The sequence below is a fragment of the Volvox carteri genome (assembly GCF_000143455.1).
Source record: "Volvox carteri f. nagariensis unplaced genomic scaffold VOLCAscaffold_4, whole genome shotgun sequence".
NCBI classification, from domain to species: domain Eukaryota; kingdom Viridiplantae; phylum Chlorophyta; class Chlorophyceae; order Chlamydomonadales; family Volvocaceae; genus Volvox; species Volvox carteri.
In genome coordinates, this window is record NW_003307547.1 from 2,229,799 (window position 1) to 2,249,797 (window position 19,999).

Below are 19,999 nucleotides of genomic sequence, written 5' to 3' on the forward strand. Positions count from 1 at the left end.
GGCAACGCCGCTGTCGTCGGTGGGGTTAAGGCTGTCCTTTGCGAAAAGTGGGTTACCCATAGTGACCGTCACCGTGATGTCGCAACCCTCATAGGAGCTCTCGGAAGTAGCCAAAGAAAGGCTGAGCGACCCTAGGACATTATCGTCCAAAGAATCCCGCCGCTGGCTGCCGTTACCACCTGACAAGGCATCGAGTCCCTGAACCATCTCAACGATACGGTCACTAGAAATTGGGCCGGAACGTATTCTATCGCTGCTGCTGCTTCGGCGGTTGCAAACGTTTGCCTCGACATTCATCCCACTGCAGACCTCAAACTCGTCGAGATTGCAGCTGAAAACGTCTACCTCGCGAACCAAACCAACGTCATCTTCGTGTGGCTGATCGCTGCCAGAGGGAAGCTCGTCAAGGGGTAACGAAAGGCCAGCCAGACTCATATCCATCGATGCCCAGCTCTCCGTGCTGCGCAGTACACTGAGCATAGAGGAGCTCTGCGGCCTACGAACCTTCAGAGGTAATACTGATGTGAAGCTGTCAGGGATCGGCGGATTAAGAACGTTTGCAGAAGCAAGGCAAGGCTCCTGGGGAAGATTACAAGATGGACTGACCGGCCCAGTTGCGGCCCGTGTCTCGGCGGGCTGAACCAAACCCAGACGAGCAGATCCAACTAGATTAAATGATTCCTCGTAGAGCTGCGAGATACCCGCGCTGGGAGTTAGCAAAACCGCAAGGCAAGATGCTGATGGAAAGATCGTGTCGGAGTCGCACGTGTCGCTGTGATCATAGTCAGCCACCTGACAGTCATGAAGCCCACTCCGCTCATCCTTCGCATGCGACTACAGGGTCATCAATAAAGGGCACGTAATAGTTGCACAGATGTTAGGACAAAGTCAGGATTCCATCCCTTAAAGACTCAACTACTTAGCATCACAACAAGCTGCCTATATACGTTTCCAGATAACAACTCTCCCTACCTTTGGGGACAGCTCCTCAGGCGTACAGCCTAGGGCTGTTGGCTCGGTCACCGTGCCAAAGCACGGCAAGCCCAAAGGCTGATATACCTGGATCGCCCATGACGCACATGCTGAATCCCCCTCCTGGAGAGCCCCATCCTGCGGATATGACAAACCAAGCCGACGCTTTACTGCGACAAACCTCCTCGAGTGGACAAGCAGCAGAACGAAATATATAAAGACTATAGCGCACACCTGAACATGACCAGTTGGGATAAGCCCACTGTCAGCAACGCCGGTGCATAGCGTTATCTTACCCGCACCCTGGCGTGCGCGCCTGCGCCAAAAAGAATCAAACATCATCACTATGCACCCATAATACAAGAATGTTTGTACTGAAATATTGCATTTACAAGGGAAACGCCGTTGGAGTTGACCTTACCTTCGACTCTTGCCCACGACTCCAAGAGTGAGACCGAGACCCGCAAGACCCGCAGCTGCTATCGTGGCAGAGAATGCTAGGAGACGAAATGGCCTCCAAACGCTTTCAGTCGCCCCGTCGGGGCGGCGGCAACGACTTTTCATGCCTGTGAAGGGTGCGCTGCGAAGGGCCGCACGCGCACCCGTTTGATTCTCATATCTAATAACGTTTCAATCTTATGGTATTCAGCATAGATGCCTTTCAAGGAAACCTCCCTTCACAACGCCGTACGGCACCTAACTTTCTGTGCATGAAAACTGCACCGTGTACAGCTATATGCTGGTAATTTCACTATGGCTGCTTGCAGGTGTAATCAAACAAGAAATAATTAAAGGTTTTGGGCTTGCTTTGAGGTGGCTTGGGAGTCGTGTCAACAGATAGTGGAAAACAACAGGGTACTCCTAAAGCGCCACCTTGCATACGAGGCAAGGGCGAGGGATACTCCAAAAATTTCAAACTTTTCAGACCCTTTCATCCGCACCGAAGCTTGTTTGAGGGTTGCAGACGTTGTAGCTTTCGGATACATGGCCTGAACGATGCGAGATGCGTGGCGGGCGGGGATTTGCTGTGATTCTCATGCTGGTACACGTTTTGTAACAGCACCTTGCAACTCCTGCTGTACTGGATGCAAATGTTTCCAAGATATTAGCAATTGTAGTTCTAGCTAGGTCGAAGCCTCACTGCTCCGTGCGATCCCAATCGCCCTCATGCCTTGCAACAAATTATGTTTGCAAAGTTTTCGCGAAATCTAATTACTGTGTCTGCTGAAGCGGGCGCAATACGATTTACCTGTTGCAGGCGTCACTTGATTCAGAGCAGAAGTTTTAACAGAAACAGCTGGTGTACAGCTGGTGGTGGTGTGCTAGAGTATGCTCCATTACTTAGTGCATACTTTACGCTGACGTAGCTTTTGCCCTTAAATCGAGGGCCTTCCTCAGTCCTTGATAATCCCGCAAATACAAGGCGAAGGCAAGAAAAGTCAGGAGGGAAGCTGGAGACACGGCGAATCATGCAGGAACTGAACACGGTGCGGAAGCCGAAGACGGGTCGAATCCGGCGGAATATCCGTTCCAGTCACTCATCAATGCTTTGTGCTCACCAATAACGAAAAATATCCATAGATCCTCTACTTGGAGCTCGGAAGTGCCCCTTCCCAAATTGGGTTTCATTCGTGATTTTCACAATATGCTCCTACACCTTGTCAACCGGGAACTTGGATTCAGGTTGAGTGTTACCTCCATCTCTGCCGCTATCTCAACACTGGAGGCCAACTCAAAAAACCACGCACCCACCACGCACCCACACCGCAGCACTTGCTGCCATTTCAAAGCAGCCAGGCACGCAATGGTAAACCCGCCCGCTCTGCACCTGGCACCACACCAATCAAGGACACAGGCATGGCCCTAGGCGCCATCCCTACTACCCTAGCCGACCACTCCATACAAAAAAGACAATCCTATAGAAAGGAAGACACAACAAAATGCCGCTCCATCGATGACGCCACTCAAAAGAATACACAGCACAAATGAGCAGTAGTCTCGCACTAGCCACGAGCCCAACCGAGCCACGTCAGAACTCCGGGACTCAGGATTCTCGGGTAGGAGCACACAAATGCCCCTGAAGCTTCCAAAACGCGACGGCCAACTTCTCCTGATTCGCTTTCGCTTATCACGACACTTCAGCGTCACGTCCATTTTACCGTACGCACGTGTTTTGTCGATGCTACAGTCGTATGACGCGACACGCTTCCTCCCTTCCCACGAGCAGCCAGCTGGGCTACCAGCCCTCTTTAATGAAGCCCACCTGCCGTACATGTCCGTCGTACATAGTGTACACCACAGCAAATTAGCCATTCGTACACATACAGACACGTACAAACATGCGTCCTCTTCCTTACAGATACGACGCATGTTTTGCGCTGACATACATACATATGTACAAACACATGTACACGCACACGCACACGCACAGAACCCAGGCCAAAGTTCAACACGTGTCGCCAAGGAATGGGTGAGCTGCCCGTTCCGATGTACGACATTCAGTTTTCAGTTACAATGCGCGGGAAACCGTGCATCGTCAGCAAGAGGGTTCATGTGGCGGAGGAATGAGGGAAACTAACAGCGGGGTCCATGGTCAAGTGGAGGACCGCACACTCCCTGGGCACATCTCCCCGCTGCTAGCAGCGCAACCCGGCTGCCGTGCGACTACACAATCCGTGACATTGGGTTTTGGTTTGCCCGCCTTCTTTCCAGCCCGCTCTTCCCTCGCCTCCTCCCCCTCCTCACAGCGTTCTCTCTCTCTGCCTCTCTCTCTCTCTCTGTCTCTCTGTCTCTTCCCCCTTCATTCTCCCTCCACCCCTCCCTGCCTGCCTCTCACTTCCCCCCCACCTCCTGCTCACCCGCGCTCTCACTTCCCTCTGAGAACGTTCAGAACGTCCTCCACGCGGGATGTTGGGTTCGACCTTCTCCTCCGGGCTCTGTCCCAGGGGTCGCTCCACACCACGCTCTCACACCGTCGCATTTCGCCATACCACCCCATACCACACAATTGCGTAGATCCCACCAGCGATTGGCGTTTGCTCTTTAGAGCTTTTTCTAGCTTCCCAGTACGGAAGTACGGCAGACACGACTTGCTAACAGCTAACAGCTAACTGCTGATACGAATTTCCACTGCTGACCTGGCCCAGGACAGCCGTTATATGTGCTTCTCTAGCAGGCAAACAACCCATGGAAGTGCGCTCATATGCCGTGGAAGGAGGAGGGGACCTATGCTAGCTGTCACCGCCAAAGAAATATACATATTAAATCGTACCGTAACGGCCCACTGTACCGTAGTGTACCCTACCGTGACTCGTTCATGATGACATATTGGGAAACAGAAGAGTAAACAGACAGGAAAACAGACTGACGACAGATAGACAGACAGACAGACAGACAGGCAGAGAACCAGCAGATGACAAAAGATAAGAACAAAAAATGTTTCAATTTTTACCAATTTTTCTTCAGGTACTCCAGTACACAAGTGCGGTTGGGACTTAGTGACTTCGTCAATTTTATGGCACAGGTGTGGATGCCAGCAAAAAGCGCATTGCTAGCAGTCCAATACGCCGGAAACGGAGCACTGCACGAGAAGGGGTTCAGCTGACATTGGCTCAGCCACGAGGAATAGAAGGAAGCGCTGGATCACATGCGCAGCGCTGCTGCTGGCGGCGGATTGCGGATAAACATGTCCGTCGCCGCCTGAGTCGGGTGCGGACCAGAATCTGGATCTGGATTGAAGGGCCTCACCAGGATCCAAAAACATCGGAAGTGGCGCGTCAATGCGCGGCTGCGGATCGCGACACGCCGAGTCCCGCGAGCCGCGTTCGTTGGTAGTTGGTAGTTAGAATCCAACGTCGTCACAAACAGGCACTGCGGTTAACGGGGAGGAGGGATGCGTACGCGGGCCGGGTCGGGGCTTTTTGTTGAGAAGCATTTTAAAGACCTTCGCCGCGGGCAGGAGGCCAGCTAACGCATTATACTGGTGGGTCCAACCTAAAGCATGTGAAGAATGATCGCGGACACACGCAGCTATTCCCAAGCGCTGAAATCCTTAACTGCCAATTCAGCATCACCAGCAAGGCGCCCCGAAACCAACGGCAGAAAGACGAAACCAACGCCGTGACAACCATCGCAGCGTCAAAGCCCCGCTCACCCCAAAGGGCGAGGGCGAGGGCGATTTTCAATTCTATTTATGTCTTCGTCCCTGATCCGAAGGAGCTTACCCTCCATGCCAATAGGTGCCACACCGCCGCCATCTCCGTATGATAGGCCGTATGACAAGCCGTACGATAGGATCGTACGCGCCTCCGCCCCTAGCTGGTTCGCTGGCGGCTGGTTTACCATGGGTGTAGGGTATTGCAACTCGGCGGCGGAAATGGATGACCCGTGGTTCACTGGAGCCGTGTACCCGCCTGCAGCGCCCGGCGTAGTCCCACCGCCGCCGCCGCCGCCGCCGCCACCGCCGCCGACGCAGCTGCTTCCGGCGGCGTCTCCGCTGCGATCTAGGAGCTCGTCTGCAGCCGGCGGTAACGGTGCCGCGTGGGTTAGGCAGCCGCCAGCATGGTACGGCAGTACGCCATCTCTTAGCGGCGACGCTGCCGTTGCCGCCGTAGACGTGTCATTCGGCAGCTCCGGCGCCGCCATTGGCCGCGCTCGTGAGTGCCGTACCGTCAACTCCTCACATCCATGTTGCCGGGGCACCTCCTGCACCTCCTGCACCTCCTCTTCCATTCTCAAATGCTGCTGCTGCTGCTGCTCCACGCCACGACTCGCGGGGGGCACCTCCTGCTCACCTTGGTCGTACGACAGGGGGGGGAAATGATGGTGGCCGGGGGGCAGCTCCGGAACCACTTGATCGGGTTGCAACGGGGGCTGTGGTGGCGGCCGCAGCGGTTGGCAGTTAGCGTAGACCGCCATCCGAGCCCCCCCTGGAGTCCCACCTCGGCCCCCGGGTGCTCCTGCTGCTGCTCCCAGTGGAGCTCCTTGTCGCGGCAGCCCGCTATGAGGCTGAGCTGAAGCAGGATGAGGCGCTGCGGCGGCTGCACCGCCGCCACCGCCGCCGGCGGCAGTGGGCCGCTGCGGCGGATTCTCCGTCGCGAAGCCCCTCATGGTCATGATGATGTTTCGGAGCGCTTCATTCTGGGCTTCCACAGCTTCTAGACGCTTCTCCAGCAGTCCGATGTGGGTCTGCTGTTCGCGGATCTGCTCCTCCAGGGAGGAGACGTACTGCTTCTTGCGCTCCCGAGCCTGCTGTGCTGACACGCGGTTCCGGAGCAACCTGCCGTGCGCGTGCGAGACGTGCGCGGGGAGCAGGGGGCAGAGCAAATGGGGGGTTGTCTTGGAAAAGAGAAAAAACTTCTCAAGACAGATGGAGGAGGTGGTGGTGGTGGTGGTGGTAGTAGACAGAAGGACAGATGATTTATGGACAAGTATCGGCTGGGGTTCGTAGCTGGTAGGAGGACGAAAGCCAGAAACGAAGGATAGGTACATAGACAGGTCGGTGGACATACGCGGAGGAAAATCCGCTAAAAACCGCTAAAACCCTAAAAAGGGATTTGAAGACACGCAAACCTAGCAAATCGCGTAACCCCGCACAAGGCACAACACTCCAAAGCCAGCTCGAGCCTCGTCACCAAATCGAGGCCAGCACTACATACATGCAGACATGCACAACATACATAGATACATACGCACATACATACACAACATACACACACGTACATACATACATACATGGGGACGCCGAACAAAGCTTGGAGGAAATCAGAGACATACATACAGGGCTGCTTGATGCGGCTGTGCATCCCCCCAAGGTGTTAGTGGACCCATCTACCTCTTGAGTCGCCGAGCGTCTCTGTCGCTGCCTCCGGTTCCACCGCCCGACGCCAGGCGCGCCTTCAATACTCGCTCCTGGTCCTCGGGACTAAGCCTTGCCAGCTCCAGTTCGCCATCGGAGTGATCACCACCATCGTCGTCGGACGAGTCGGGAACCGACCCGCCACGGTGCCGCTTAGCGCTGCCACCACCAGCTAAGCCAGCTGCCAGGGTGGGGCCGGCAGCGGCGGCGGCGAAGCCGCCGCCGCCAACGTTGTTCCCGCCACATGGCGGTGATGGCAACGGCGGTGCAGGCAGTCGCGAGCGGCCCGCTGCGGCGCGCTCCGCGCGCGTTCGTGCGAGCTCGAGCTCTCCACGTTGTGATGGCGTTAGGGCCGATGGAGCGATCGGCACGGTTTCAGGAGGTGCGGGCAAAGAGTTGAAAGTATCAGGTAGGTTCGGAGGAGCTGGGGCTGGGGCTGGCAACGCCGGTACGAGTGGTGGTTGTGGAGGGAGCTGGGTTGTCGAAGGAGCTGGAACGGCATGAGGACCTGCAAATTGTTAGTAATTGGATTTAATTCAATATTAAGAGTGTAACGAGATGATTATTAGATTCTGCGGTGTGAGACTTGTGGTGACGCGTCCACAAACCTGTCGTCATAGGACCGTGAAGCGCGACAGTCCCACGAAATGCACCGACACCAGCAGCTGACTTTTGTAAAGGTAAAGGCCCTGTGTTGGATCTTGTGCGGAACGCAATCCCAAGATCAGAATTATCGTGTCCGAAGGAAGCCATTATAACCAGTTATGACGAGCGACGCGACACTTCCTTACACCACCATTCACCACAAGAAACAAAGTTATCAAATTAAGTGAGAGGTTCATTATACGTGAAGTAAATACCACAACTCGCCAATATCGTTTTTCCTGCTTCGCTTACCAGCCTTTCATCGGACGTTTCGGAGCGGCACGACAACCGCGCGGGAATGGCCGTGACAAGCGACTTCAATCCTTAAAAGCATAAAGAATCTGCATCAAATTTCTTATACATGTAAGTTTTACTGCTTCTACTGCATTGAATACTTTGGCAAACTTCTATCCTACACTGTCCAGGACCTGTCATGTTGTGCCAACACTGGTAGCCTGATACAGGTATTGGATATTGGCTGATTGTTTTTAGTCTACTGCAGTGATTTCGTCGGTCACAATATTGCTAAAAATTGTACAGTCGGTTGTCTGGGTATGATACTCGTTGGCTGAGTGTGGGCAATGAGCCTAAACGGCCCGCATACTAAACTCCACAGAATAACAAGATGTGCGGCCACAGCAGGCCTTGGACTCAGGATCAAGTTGACTAGCACGCGATATTGCCATTTGCATTTAAGCACGAAACAGGTCATGGGGAGGTACATATATGTACATCGAAGATGATCATGCTTCTATTTAACACTACCGCTGAGAAGATTGAGAATCAGGTCCGGCGACTACGGTTCTCGCGACTGTGTTCGGTGTGATTAGATTTGGTGCACTGAATAAACAGCGGGGGCAATATTTTGGGCTTGGACATTTTGCCCGTGTGAATGACAAAGGGAAATCGTCGATACCGTGGCTGTAGCCCTGAAGGAGGCCAGTGGAACTGAAGTAGATGTCCGTGTTGATTCACGCAGACAGAACCATTGGTTGGCAATCCCACCCTCGGGAACTGTTGACATGGGTGGCAGCTAATGGTGAATGGTGGATCGCTACTTGTGCGATTTAAATCACTTTGAACAGAAGATGGCTTCACCATGCGCTCGCTTACAGAATCCTTATTTTAATATCTAAACAGGCGAATTATCGCTGTTTCAGGTATGTATGTGAAGTAGGGCCAGCATGGCAGAAATTGACCCCTTCCCTTGTCGGGCTGGGCTGCTCTGCTGGTATGGAGCTTCTTATGAACATTAGCCACGACTAGGATAGGAAAAGCAGGGAAGCTTGCGTGCATATACATATGCATAGTTAGGTTTGACGCTGTTACGTCGGGCTCCTTGCAGGACCGTCTTTGCAGAGGACCGTAGATTTACGGAATTGGCTGGATGCTACATGGGAATAGGCCAGAAGCAAGCAGGCACAAAATTCAAAAGCCACAGCTGGCGATCTCACGTTCATAGGAGCGTGATTATCCTGAGCAAATGCACGCCACGCGTTGGGGAGCAATTTTTATCCTCGACTTTCCGGCACCACAAAAGTTACCGTGAGCGATCTGAAGTTGTGGACGCAGCTGTGCGTCGCGGCAGGGGTATCTCCATTATTTGCTCTTTGGTTACCGATAGCTTCGCCCAGGACTAAGGGTGTCCGATGTGCCTTACATCCTCTCTCCCAACTTCAGGTTTTTCTACTCCCTCTTTCCCAAGTGCAGTTTTTTTGCATCGTAAATCAGGTAGTACATTGACCGAAAGCGTTAGCTAATCCTGGCCACTCATACCGTATACCGACGGTTGAGTCAGGTTATTTCCTTATTAAAGGTTCAAAAATATGCAATTATGGGTGTCCAGCCAGTTTTTTTTAAAGATTAATTTTCAAGGATATTACTTTTCAAAAGTGTATCCAACCTATAGCCAACATAACTGGCCGGCAAGACAAAAACCCCGTACTAATGTGCGAGCAGCTCAAATGAGGTTAGTCCTTTTGGGGATGATATTAAAGAATATGGCTTTCAGTAATCATTCTATGAGTCATTAACGACATGGCTATGCAACCTCGGGCGTGTGTCATAGCAGAGCGCTCCGAAGCCAGGCGTGTGCCATGCTCATGCCTGGCACCCGCTCCTTTAATGCTCACGTGTGCCCGGGGAGTGTTACACTACTTCGAGCTGTATAAGAGTATTAAAATAACAATCAAGTAGGGTCGATCGGTGAACAAATAAGAAAATTTGTGGTCTCTTCAGTCCGGTCCCTTTAGCATTATTTCTTGCACTAGCATCTGTAATCATGTCCTTGACTTTTAGCCGAAGGCTTATTTCTCATAGTGATACACCTTCAACTTCGGGCCGCTGCGATAACCTCAGGCGCGTGGTCGGGAGTCACTCCATCCACAGGACTTTTGGTGAGCATCCGTGCGTAAAAGTGGTGGGCATATACTTTAAAGCCGTGCCCGTACTATGTGAGCAGCAATTATCTTGTTTCGGTCTCCCATTTTTCGTATAGCATGTGATTCCTCATTATGTCGCAAAAACATGTTTCATGGCCCGACGACGTGAACTTAACACTCTTAACTATCTTTCTATTTGGGTATTGCAGGTGTTGGACCTCCGCATGCCTCTCGCAACTCGACAGCTGTCGGCTCGGGCCGAGTCGATGCGTGCGAGTCCTTAAGGCCTCCCGCGGGTCCGTCTACCGTCCTCTGCTCTTCCTCCCTAGGCAAGGAGCGCAAAAAGCTCGCCAAAGTCCTGAAATCCCACCGCAAGGTCTTGGAAAAGCGGCTGTCTGCTCTCACGCGTGCCGAGGTCGAAGCTCCCGTTCTTTCGGAGCTGCTTCAAGAGCTTCGCATCCTTAATTCCCGTCTCAAAAGTCAGCGGGCAGCTCTCCTCATCTTGCAAGATATCAAGGACTCGGATAGCTCCTCATCTGACTCGGACGAGGAGCTTTGTGAAACACGTTCGGCAGCAGCGCTCTGTTTCCGTCGGGCCCTTTCGGCCACCTCACCGCGTCAGTCACAAGCAGAACTATCGGACCCGGTTTCAAAATCAACTCCACCTGCGATACCTGGCATGGTTGCCGACCAGCTTGCGGCCAGCAGCACTGCTACAAGTATTGTGGTTTCGAGTCTGGCTGGAGAGGTGGAGCTGCAGGTGCCACCTCCGCAGGAGGGTTGGTGCTGGGACGAGGATGAGTTTCGTTTAGCAAAGTTTGACGGCGCTGGAGGACGCGTCATGGTTTGCACCGGAAGCAAGTGAGTCTTACAATGAGCCTCCAATTTGTCTTTTTGTTTTTTCCCTTGCTGCTAACTGTTGTTCATAAAATGTTTGCAATCTGCTCACGTTGTTCCTTTTTTTAGCGACTTCAACCTCTCAACTCCTCACTTATTTGGATGACCCGACCATGTTTGCAATTGAATAACTTCTGCGACTGACCCACATCGCTATGTAGGTGCCAACGTAAGGGCGGCGCCGAAGTGCTTCGCGCCGTTTCTGCGCTGTCCGATGGGAACCCCAACATCGAAGTCGTGCCTTGCAAGTGTGTCGGCAAGTGCTCTGCTGGTGCGGCTCTCCGAGTTCGACCCATGGGTCAGCCCTGCGCCACGTACACCCAGGTTCGACCGGCACAGCTAAGAGAAGTCTTCCTGGAGCATTTTGCGGCAACGGAAGTGGCGCCGCCGCCGCTACCGTCAAGCCCGGTGGAGGGTACAGGAGTTGTATGTGGATTAGACGCGGCGGCGTCCTCTCCTGACGTAAAGCCGCACGTTACCTGTTGCTTGGAATGCCAACAGCAATAGCTGTACGGCCTGAATTAATCATTTTTGGATGAAAGCAGCTGTTGGGCGTCTGGATGAGAAGGTTTGATATTTTTTGAGGCGCGGAAAACGTAAAGAATGACAGGATACTCGAGGGGAGTTTTTAGGTAGACGGGCGGGAGGAATGGTTGGCTATTGGCGGGCTAGGCCCTTGACGCAGCACTGTCTTCCAGTTAGCTGTCTTGGCATGAATGAGCTGCAGATATATGTAGATGGATGCAAGTGTTTTGATGGTTTGCCGGTCATTTGGTTGTTGCATCGACTTCTTTCTGTGAATTTTGACAAGAATCTACCGTGCCGCTGGATCAGGATGCGTCGGTGAAATTTGGTTGATGACGCCTTTTTGATTGCGCAAAACGGCTCTCGTTGTATGGTCATGGATTGTTTTCCCTTCTTTCGGACAAGTGCAGTAACGGCCTGCAGCTGTACTGTACGGCAGGAACTAATGTACGGTTTTTCGGTAGTCAGAACGAGCTACTGCTTTTTAGGGCAAGGCATTTCGAGGTCGGTGAGAAGTCGTGTGTTTTCTTGAGGGTAGGGTTACTGCGTCGTGGGGGCCCCACATCGATCTCTTTATTTGTACTCTTTGTAGCATTTTTCCTGTCTTATATATAAAGACGGGTTCGCATGACCCGTGCGCATTTCCATCTGGCGGAGGGCCAAACGTACATGCTTTTGTTGGTGATTGTTTTTGGTTAGGTTGAAACTGTGCTGTTTGGGACACAAGTCATTCGCGTTCAGAGCTCGCTGAGCCGCACGACGTGTCCAGCCTTGCTGAGTTGCGTGTCCGCTGGACACTGAAAAGCATGCAAGTCGTTCCGCCGAGCTGCTTGGCAGATGGGAAGCGAGGGAACAATTCGGGGGGAGAAGATGGGCGCGCGTGTAGCCAGGCATCAAGCAAGCAAGCTAAATTTTTCGGACATAAGCAGCAAGTCTGTGATGTAATTGAGGTTTTGTTTGGGTCCCACGAGCAGGTGTGTGAAACGTTTAGATTATGCATGTTTCGATATATGATGTTGAGGTGCAGTACGCCTTCGCACATACAGGTTAAGTTACCTCACTGGCGTCTTAACTGCGTTTAGATAGGATTTGGGCATCAAATATCTTTGTACAATGCTATAGACATATGTCCAATCGGCATGTTCATGCTGTGTGTTGTACGCGCTATCATTAAATGGCCGTGCATGTTTGGTTGTGTATTATTTCGTTGAGGTGGAGACTTTGCCGAATGGCAGGTACATCATCATCGTACTTCGTACTTTTTTGTACAAATCTGTAACAGGACGGTACGGTGTACTGATGTCGTAAGCGCAGCTCAGGTATCGGCCCAACTCCGCGGGTGCTCTCTTGAGACAGGCAGCAATCACACCTCCTACATACCTCGTCTAACGATTCCCACTAGGAAGACTTACGTATCTTAAAAATAATGAATCCTCAGTTGTGCGCTTATGGCAGGGTGGCAAGAAAGTATCACTCAGCAGAGTATCCCTCAGGCATATGTGTTGAACAGCAAGCAGAGGACGATATGCGCACATGACAGCATCAGCACGAGGGCTATATATAACTCTACCGTTGCAACACGTGCAAGAGCAGTTATATATGTTGGAGGCCATGAAATGGGAGCCAGCACGTCTGGCGAGGATGTTCGAACGTATGTGGGCTCACCGAAACTCAGTTACCCCCTTTTGGACGCTAGTCTGGGCTGATGTGCGGTGTTTCCTTTTCTCCGTGGCTTTTAGGCGTTGTAGTATTTGCCCTTGGGCCTTCGGCTCATTTTACAGGTATGGGGTCACGCACCCCCCAACCATGTAACACACACATATCTCTTGAATGGTTCTTATAGTTACTAGTTCCGCATACAAGTGCGGGTGTGTCCGTAAAAGCCGGGGGTGCCATGGACGTTGTATTGGTATTGATGCGGGTACGCGGGAGGTCATCATCATTCTCCCTCGCCCGCTTTAGGGCGAAGCGCCTCAGCGCGACGTGCCTGGCCTCCCAAATTTCCGAGAGGTACCTGGCCAATGCCAGGGGGCGCCTCAGTCATAATGGTGCGCATGCTGCGCCCCTAAAAGACTAGGTCACCATCATACTTAGCCCGTATGCTCTTGCAAGCGGGACATTCATCGAAAACATCTTATAGCTTCATCAAAGGGGTTCAGGTAGCTGTTGTCAAGACTGTCCTTTTACGTCGTCGTACAATAGTACGGGTCGTACATCGGATAGCTACGTCTTCGCTGCTGTATCGCGTCCGGTGTCTTTTGAAACCACCTTGACTAGTTGTGATTAAGGATGAACGTTGCAACCGTTCATCAACCGTTGGCCACTTGTCGAATCGCCAGGGTATTATGCCTGTATCAGCCCAGAGCTTTCCTAACAAATGATTGTTACCAAAGTTACTTCAGATCGCGGCAGACAAGCCGTTGTAGTGCGAAGCAGGAGCGGTGGCAGTGCAAAATGGGCTTTGGTAGGAGTTGAGTATCAGTGAAAAATGTATGATGTATGAACAAGGGGGGTATAATTTCGCCCGTGGCAGCTACCCTGCGAAACCCTGCCTTCCCCAGTATTATGTATGAAAAATTTCCCCTCAGGACGACAGATATCAGCAAATGAAGAAAAAATGGGAGCTGTTTCATTGATTCCGAGGTAATATCTATCTTACCATGTGCACGAACAGCGAATGAGGTTCCTGAAAAAACACATGCATATGTTCTTCGTCCAAGGACAAACAGACATTCAAGACCGTTAATGCATGTCGTCACAATATTCAGGTCATCGGTATGTTGTCCGCTTCTGCGGGACACGTTTCTCCCCTTCTCCCAAGGCCCATCTAGGCCCATTCCAACACACACACACACGCACACACACACACACACACACACATGTCAACACACCCACACGGCTCACGGTCTCCACCCGCGCACAACCGCCCTGTCAAACCGCACCCAATAGTAGCACAACATGGTCGCACTTCAGCTGCCACCCTGAGCCGCCTTCGCTTCCCTTCATTTCCGTTCACTTCCCTTCACTTCTTCGCCTTCCCAGCTGCATCACCTGTGCAGCATCCATAGTCCAGCAGTTCCACACAAATCCTGCCACCTAAACATACATGCATTGGTGCATTTGCTATACAATCACCTGGCACCTCCCTCCCTTTCCATTTCCTTCAATTGTATCGCTGCAGCATGGCCAGCAGCGCTGCCATGTACGTCACGTCGAACAGCAGCCAACCCACGGTCAGCGGCAACACAAATTGCACCGCAGTTGAGGAGTCCCAACCCAGAAGCAGCTGCGGTAGGAAGCTACACACCGACACAGCCACCCCCAGCCGTGTCAGTGTGGCCTGGGACTCCTCACGACTAGCTGTCACCTGGAGGGTAGGATTCAGTTAGATTCAGTTGCATTCGGTTAGATGTGGAAAAGGGTAAAACTGGCTGGCAAATGGTGATGCGTGGAGAAAGGTTTCAATCGCAAGCTTTGACGGGTTATCAAGTAAATGTCCTTACACCTCAGATTGAAAAATGGAGCAAACAGCACCTTCGCGGTATCAACAGCCCAATCAATCGGCGCGGGTGGCGTAGCCGTTGCATGTGCCCTCGGTAGTTGTGGTCGTGTGTGGCGATGTGAGCGGGTGCTACTGCTAATGTCCAGCGTGGCGGCGATATGTGCAAAACCCACCCCACCTTACGCGCCCACCCCCCCGCCACATGGCTGCTCCAACCTCCCCCTAAGACCTAACCCACCTTCTGACTCCCCATCATACCATCTCCTCTCCCCCGACTGACCCTTTCCCCCCCTTTCCTCTCTCGTTCCCTCCCTCCTTTTTCCTATCGAACGCACCTCGTACACGGCTCCGGGAGCCAGTATCCGTAGTCCCCAGTCGTACAACGGCCACAGCAGCTGCTCCACCTTGAAGAATGGGCGGGAGAGGTAGCCAGCCGCCAGACCGCACACACAGCGAAATGCCTCACCTAGGATTTCGGGCAGCGGAGAAAGGGGAGGCGGAGTCACATGCCATACTGTTCGTGGGATGTGATGGCATGAAAACGATGGGTGAGGTGAGGGGAAAACGGGGAAAAAGGAAGTGGCCATATACACACACGTACACCTGCCCCAAACCCTAAGTCACATACACACATAAGGCTCAGATAAATTAAAAAAATACACGCCTTCCTTAATCACGCACGCCCGCATATCCACATACCCGAGTCGAGGCCCCCCCAAAGCTCCACTCCGTAGAAGAGCGCCCCGGCGGACAGCAGCTGCAGTGCGGTGGCCAACCTCAGCAAATCCACAAAGAACGTCAGAGGGTCCTCAGATACGCCCAGAGATTGCAACAGCGGACCCAGCTGCTCATCTGCCAGCTGCAATTTTAAAAGGTACGGAATGCCGTACGGCGTCGGGAAGCAGGGAGAGGAGGCAGGTAAGGGGGTAGGAAGCGAAGCTGCTGTTGTTTTTGCTTAAGCTAGTCGGCTCGTGAAAAGCTACAAGCAGCAACCGGAGCAGTAGCAGCAGCAGGGTCCGTAGAAACAACCAGCAAGCATGTAACAACTACACACAGGAAGCAAGAAGAGAAAGTCGCAATGAGCTCAGTGGTGACCGCATGCTGGTGAGTGACGGCACATGGTGTGGACTTAACCATCACCACCACCACCGCCATTACAGAGCAGCCATTGCCTTGACTCCCAACAGCATCCCTCCCCCCAGTTCCACACCACCTCGCGTCACATTGACCCAAATGGAATCAGACCGCACCACTACCCCCCTACGTACTTCACCGGGCCCGTACAAAGCCCCTGTGCACACCTTTTTCATGAGGCCCCCCGTGTCGCCCATAAGGTCATCAACCTGCACAGCGAGAGGGGGCAGCTGGTGTGGACGAATGCACGGACCGGGGCAGATCTGGGCGGAGTCCGGGGTTGGGTTGTGTCTAATGGGAGAGTTCGTTTGCGTTTAAGAAGGCGGGGGCTGTATGTGTGTGTACACTGCTTAGACCCCCCTAGCTAGGTCCCGGGCTGCAGCCACTTCTAACCTCTCTCGCCTGACCCTGATCCTGATCCCCATCCGACCCAGATCGATTCCAGATCATGACGGCGCATGACTCGCTGCCAAACTCTCACTCAAACCAAATCAAACGCCTGGGGCCTGTACCCTCCAACCTCCAGCTGGTGAAGGCGCGCGTATACACAAGTACGCGCCCTCGTGAGGTTAACGTTCCGAAAGCGTGGGCCTTCCGTCGAGGGGAAGGTCCCGTTGTATTCTACATTTAAGCTTGCCGCGTGAGAGAGTTATATAGCGCAGCCCAAGCCAGCATCGGAAACTCAGCCTACGTTGATGGTATCCAGAACCTGTGCCTCTTCGGGGCTGAGCTCCTTACGCACGTCCTTCTTGATTGTTTCCCACATAGATACAAGCTCCAGCTCTGGCTGGGCTGCAGAGCTTGTAGGTTCGCCCGGCGAAGCGGAGCTCGTCGGCTGATCGGCTGGAGTGGCCCCAGGCGCCGAAGTGTTTTTGACATTATTTACAGGCGAGTCCTGGTTATTTGAAGCACGGAGTACCAGCAAACGAGGTGGCCGTTCGCAGGTTAAGTGTCCAACTTTCACCGCGCCACATCCTCGCAGAAGTGGCTGGTTATATGTCCAGGGTCGGCTCTTGCGATGTCGACTGCAGCAACTGCTTGAGCTGTAACTGGTGGACGGAGCGCTGGCGACTTTCCCTGTACACTCCGCGAGGTGCCGCATCGTCGCGCTACAAACTGCCCCAAAGTGTTAATATGGGTAATCGGGGTATGTCTAAGAGACAGGGAATGCTTCTTTTCGATCACGTGTCTCAATGAAGGCCTGTAACCCTACAACGAACAGGCGAAATGCATCAAGCACGATATACGTTTCATATCAATACAGGTGTCCATGCATATCATAAGAGATGTTTTCCGTTCTTAAAAGTTGAAGGGCAAAAGGTTGGTTTCACCGTACAATCCTTTATAATTTCAATGACCCGGTACTATAGTGGTAGGATGCGGCGATCTTCATGAAGACTTTGTACTCGACGTATCATCGCATCGCTGTAAAAATTTACAACTAGCTCGCCATCGACGCACTATCTTCGAGCGCTTTCTTTCCTCTAGACCTCAGTTCGGAGCTTGGCATGACCGTGGGATTCCTAACCTTTTAGATTTATCAACTTATCGACGGGATAACCCCATTTTCCGCTACGTGCGGTGCCTCCATGTCGATTGCGCTGACGCCACAAGCTCCAGCAGCCACAAATGGTGAAAATGAGAGTATCGTTCAACTCCTGGAGCACTTCAAAGACGACGATGGACGTGTGGCCCTCCTTGTCAAGGAGCTGCAAGAGTTGTCCAACCGAGTACAGGTAACGAGCGGGAACTTTTCCAAGCCTCATGTCGCGTATTCTCCACAAAACGTCGTGATATTTTACCGTTATCGCAACTCGTCTGCAGGTGGCGGAATTGGCGACAGTTGACCCTCGCTTAGCAACCGCCGGCCGCCGAGGTAAGCGCCGGTTACCTTCCCATCCTGTCCTCGACGCGAAAACAACCAAATAAGATCATGTCTGCCAGACTAGAAAACGTAACAAAAGAAGCCGTGGTTTAGATCCACGTGATGGGGCCGGGGGCCTGGGCTTTGGTTTGGGCGCGCTGGGATGAGAGCACTCGCCACAAGAGGTGCGCCACGGCCGCAATCCCGCTTAGTGCTGGCTGGCGGTTACTGCAGCTACGACCGTTACACATATACCGCTATGTCTTGACCTTATCCGCTATAATTCCCCATCTCCCCGTTACGTTTTCCTCTTCCTTCACCTGCACGACCTGGCCCCTTCCTTTGGCAACTCGCTTCATAGGCTCCGGAACCGACAGCGGCGCCGGCGCCGGCAATAGCGGCGGACCGCCGTACCGCCGCGGCTCAAGCCCAACCAGCGCCAGCGGGGCCCGTCTCCGGGGAGCGGACGCCTTCGCTGATGCCGTACACCGTGTACGGCGTACGATTTACCATGGTCCTCCAAAATCGCAGCAGGGTCAGGGATCAGGCGGCGGCGGCAGCGGCGGCAGCGGGGAAAACGGCCGAGGCCAGGCGGAATCTGGATCTGGGTCTGGGCGGGTGGAGGAGGCGGTGCTTCCTGAACCACCGGAGGGTACGGAACCGGTATGGGGTGGTGGCCGGGGGATTGGAAATCAACGACATGCAAAACGGCGATGGGATTTTTAAGTGATATGGTGGGTTGGGAAAAATAGTGGGCGGTCCCAGTTACCAAGTACCCTCAACCCGTCTTAACTCGACCCCTCTCTCCGGGCCCCCAATCCACCTTTTTTCTCTTTCCCCCCCCCGGTGCACACTCTTGCCCTGGCAGCACCTTCACTCGTGGAACAGTATACATAAACAATACAGAGTTTCGTGGTTCGTCTTCCCTTCCCCCCCCCCACACACACACTTTCCCCCAGACCCCAGCCAGCCCCTACCGCTGCCCCCCGGAGGCCACGAGTGGGAGGCCCTCCAGGCCGCAGTCAACGATAGCGTGGCGTCGTTCGGCGCGGCGGCTGCCAAGATGGGCTGGAAGAAGTGGGCGCTGACTCGAGCACACTCCGGTGTGGGGGGGGATGTGGTAGTGTGTGTGTGGGGGGGGGGGGGTAGTGGCTGGGTGGTAGTGGGTGGGTGGTAGTGGGGTTAGGATTGGTGAGGGGGGAGGTAGGGCTGTGAAAGGGGGGGTGTACGGATGCGGCCGGGTGCCTGGACGTATGGCTGCAGAATGGGTGGACAGCGACGGGCGTGATGGACGTATACCAGTGGCGGCGATGGGGCTGGGGCTTCTTTGTATAGTGCGGGCTGCTTAGAGCTGAGTCACCTCTCTTCTCTCGTTAAAATTTACGATGCCCCATCTTATCACCCCTCGACTAGAGCTCCGCCTTCGAACATGACCTCACAAACTTGCTGTGCCCTCCCTCTCCCTCTCCCTCCCGCACTCACCGCTACCTGTCACCGCATATACAAACACCGCCACCGCCATCGCCCCAAAACCCGCACGTACGGCACATGTACGGCGCGACAGCCCTGCTGGTGAGTCTGTTTTGGTGGGTCGTGGCGGCGGCCTTTCGCTCCGAACACCCGCTTAGCAGACCGCTACAAGACTTTGCATTCGGACACTTTTGCCGTCATTACGTCACTGTCGTACTGAACCTGCGCGGCAAAGCGCGGGATCAGTACCAGCAAGTTTGGATCGAGATGATGGCGGCGGCGGCGCTGTACCTCTTAGTGGACGTTTTCCCTCGGTGAGTGAGGTTTTTTGTAAAGGGGCTTTGTTGTTAACTGCATACCATGGGTACTGCGTGGGGGGGAATTGTGTGAAGGGTCAGGGGCCTAGGGGTTCCTTTTGTAACGCGCGCTTTTGATGATGGCGGTCCTCCGTAGGTTCAATTTTAGGAATTTTCACTTGATCCTGATTTGTTTTTATATTTTACTCCAAGGCTGGCCGTTTAGGTCAGCGGTGTAACACAACACCCGGAAGCGGCGAACTGGGGCGTCAGCGAACAGGCCACCACTCACACTATATCAAAACGTGGTTTGCTTGTGTTGTGTGGTGCTGTTTGTTGTATGGTTGTATGGTCATACGCTGCGGCTGGTCGATTTTTCATTGGTGGCGTGTACGGCAACGGCGGCGCGGCGCAGCTCCCAACACAAATTCGACGACGCGTTGCGAGCCCTCATCA

General features: G+C 53.4%; 4 protein-coding genes across 4 annotated transcripts in view; 2 read left to right on the forward strand and 2 right to left on the reverse strand.

The window, feature by feature from the left end:
• Positions 1 to 6,099: 6,099 nt before the first annotated feature.
• VOLCADRAFT_49090 (uncharacterized protein) lies at positions 6,100 to 6,252 on the reverse strand (the record flags this gene model as incomplete). Its single annotated transcript, XM_002946951.1, has 1 exon — positions 6,100 to 6,252. A coding segment is annotated over one exon (153 nt), but the record flags the coding sequence as incomplete, so codon positions are not given.
• A 3,503-nt stretch (positions 6,253 to 9,755) lies between these two features.
• Positions 9,756 to 11,259, forward strand: VOLCADRAFT_103228 (uncharacterized protein; the record flags this gene model as incomplete). Its single annotated transcript, XM_002946762.1, has 3 exons — positions 9,756 to 9,870; positions 10,065 to 10,716; positions 10,914 to 11,259. The coding sequence occupies 3 exons, from the start codon at positions 9,756 to 9,758 to the stop codon at positions 11,257 to 11,259; spliced, it is 1,113 nt and encodes a 370-aa protein (XP_002946808.1).
• A 2,750-nt stretch (positions 11,260 to 14,009) lies between these two features.
• VOLCADRAFT_120398 (uncharacterized protein) lies at positions 14,010 to 17,622 on the reverse strand. The gene is made up of 6 exons (XM_002946952.1): positions 17,442 to 17,622; positions 16,605 to 16,705; positions 16,081 to 16,122; positions 15,479 to 15,638; positions 15,115 to 15,245; positions 14,010 to 14,644 (listed from the first exon to the last, which is right to left on the reverse strand). Exons 2-6 carry the CDS (start codon positions 16,677 to 16,679, stop codon positions 14,441 to 14,443), a joined length of 612 nt encoding a protein of 203 aa, XP_002946998.1. The 5' UTR covers positions 16,680 to 16,705; positions 17,442 to 17,622; the 3' UTR covers positions 14,010 to 14,440.
• Positions 17,503 to 19,999, forward strand: part of VOLCADRAFT_87163 (uncharacterized protein) — a gene marked incomplete at both ends in the record, with an annotated part of 5,243 nt that continues 2,746 nt past the window's right edge. The window contains 5 exons of the mRNA XM_002946763.1: positions 17,503 to 17,649; positions 17,738 to 17,789; positions 18,139 to 18,429; positions 18,737 to 18,880; positions 19,342 to 19,561. Of these exons, the coding sequence (XP_002946809.1) occupies positions 17,503 to 17,649; positions 17,738 to 17,789; positions 18,139 to 18,429; positions 18,737 to 18,880; positions 19,342 to 19,561 (854 nt within the window). The remainder of the gene's footprint in view (positions 17,650 to 17,737; positions 17,790 to 18,138; positions 18,430 to 18,736; positions 18,881 to 19,341; positions 19,562 to 19,999) is intronic.

Excerpts from the sequence above, each read along its gene's own strand:
- VOLCADRAFT_120398 (XM_002946952.1), bottom strand. The coding sequence starts at position 16,679 with ATGTGGGAAACAATCAAGAAGGACGTGCGTAAGGAGCTCAGCCCCGAA. Across the intron at positions 16,123-16,604 it reads AGGTTCTGGATACCATCAAC|GTTGATGACCTTATGGGCGA; the intron begins GTAGGCTGAGTT and ends CTCGCTGTGCAG. Across the intron at positions 15,639-16,080 it reads CGGGGGGCCTCATGAAAAAG|CTGGCAGATGAGCAGCTGGG; the intron begins GTGTGCACAGGG and ends TTAAAATTGCAG.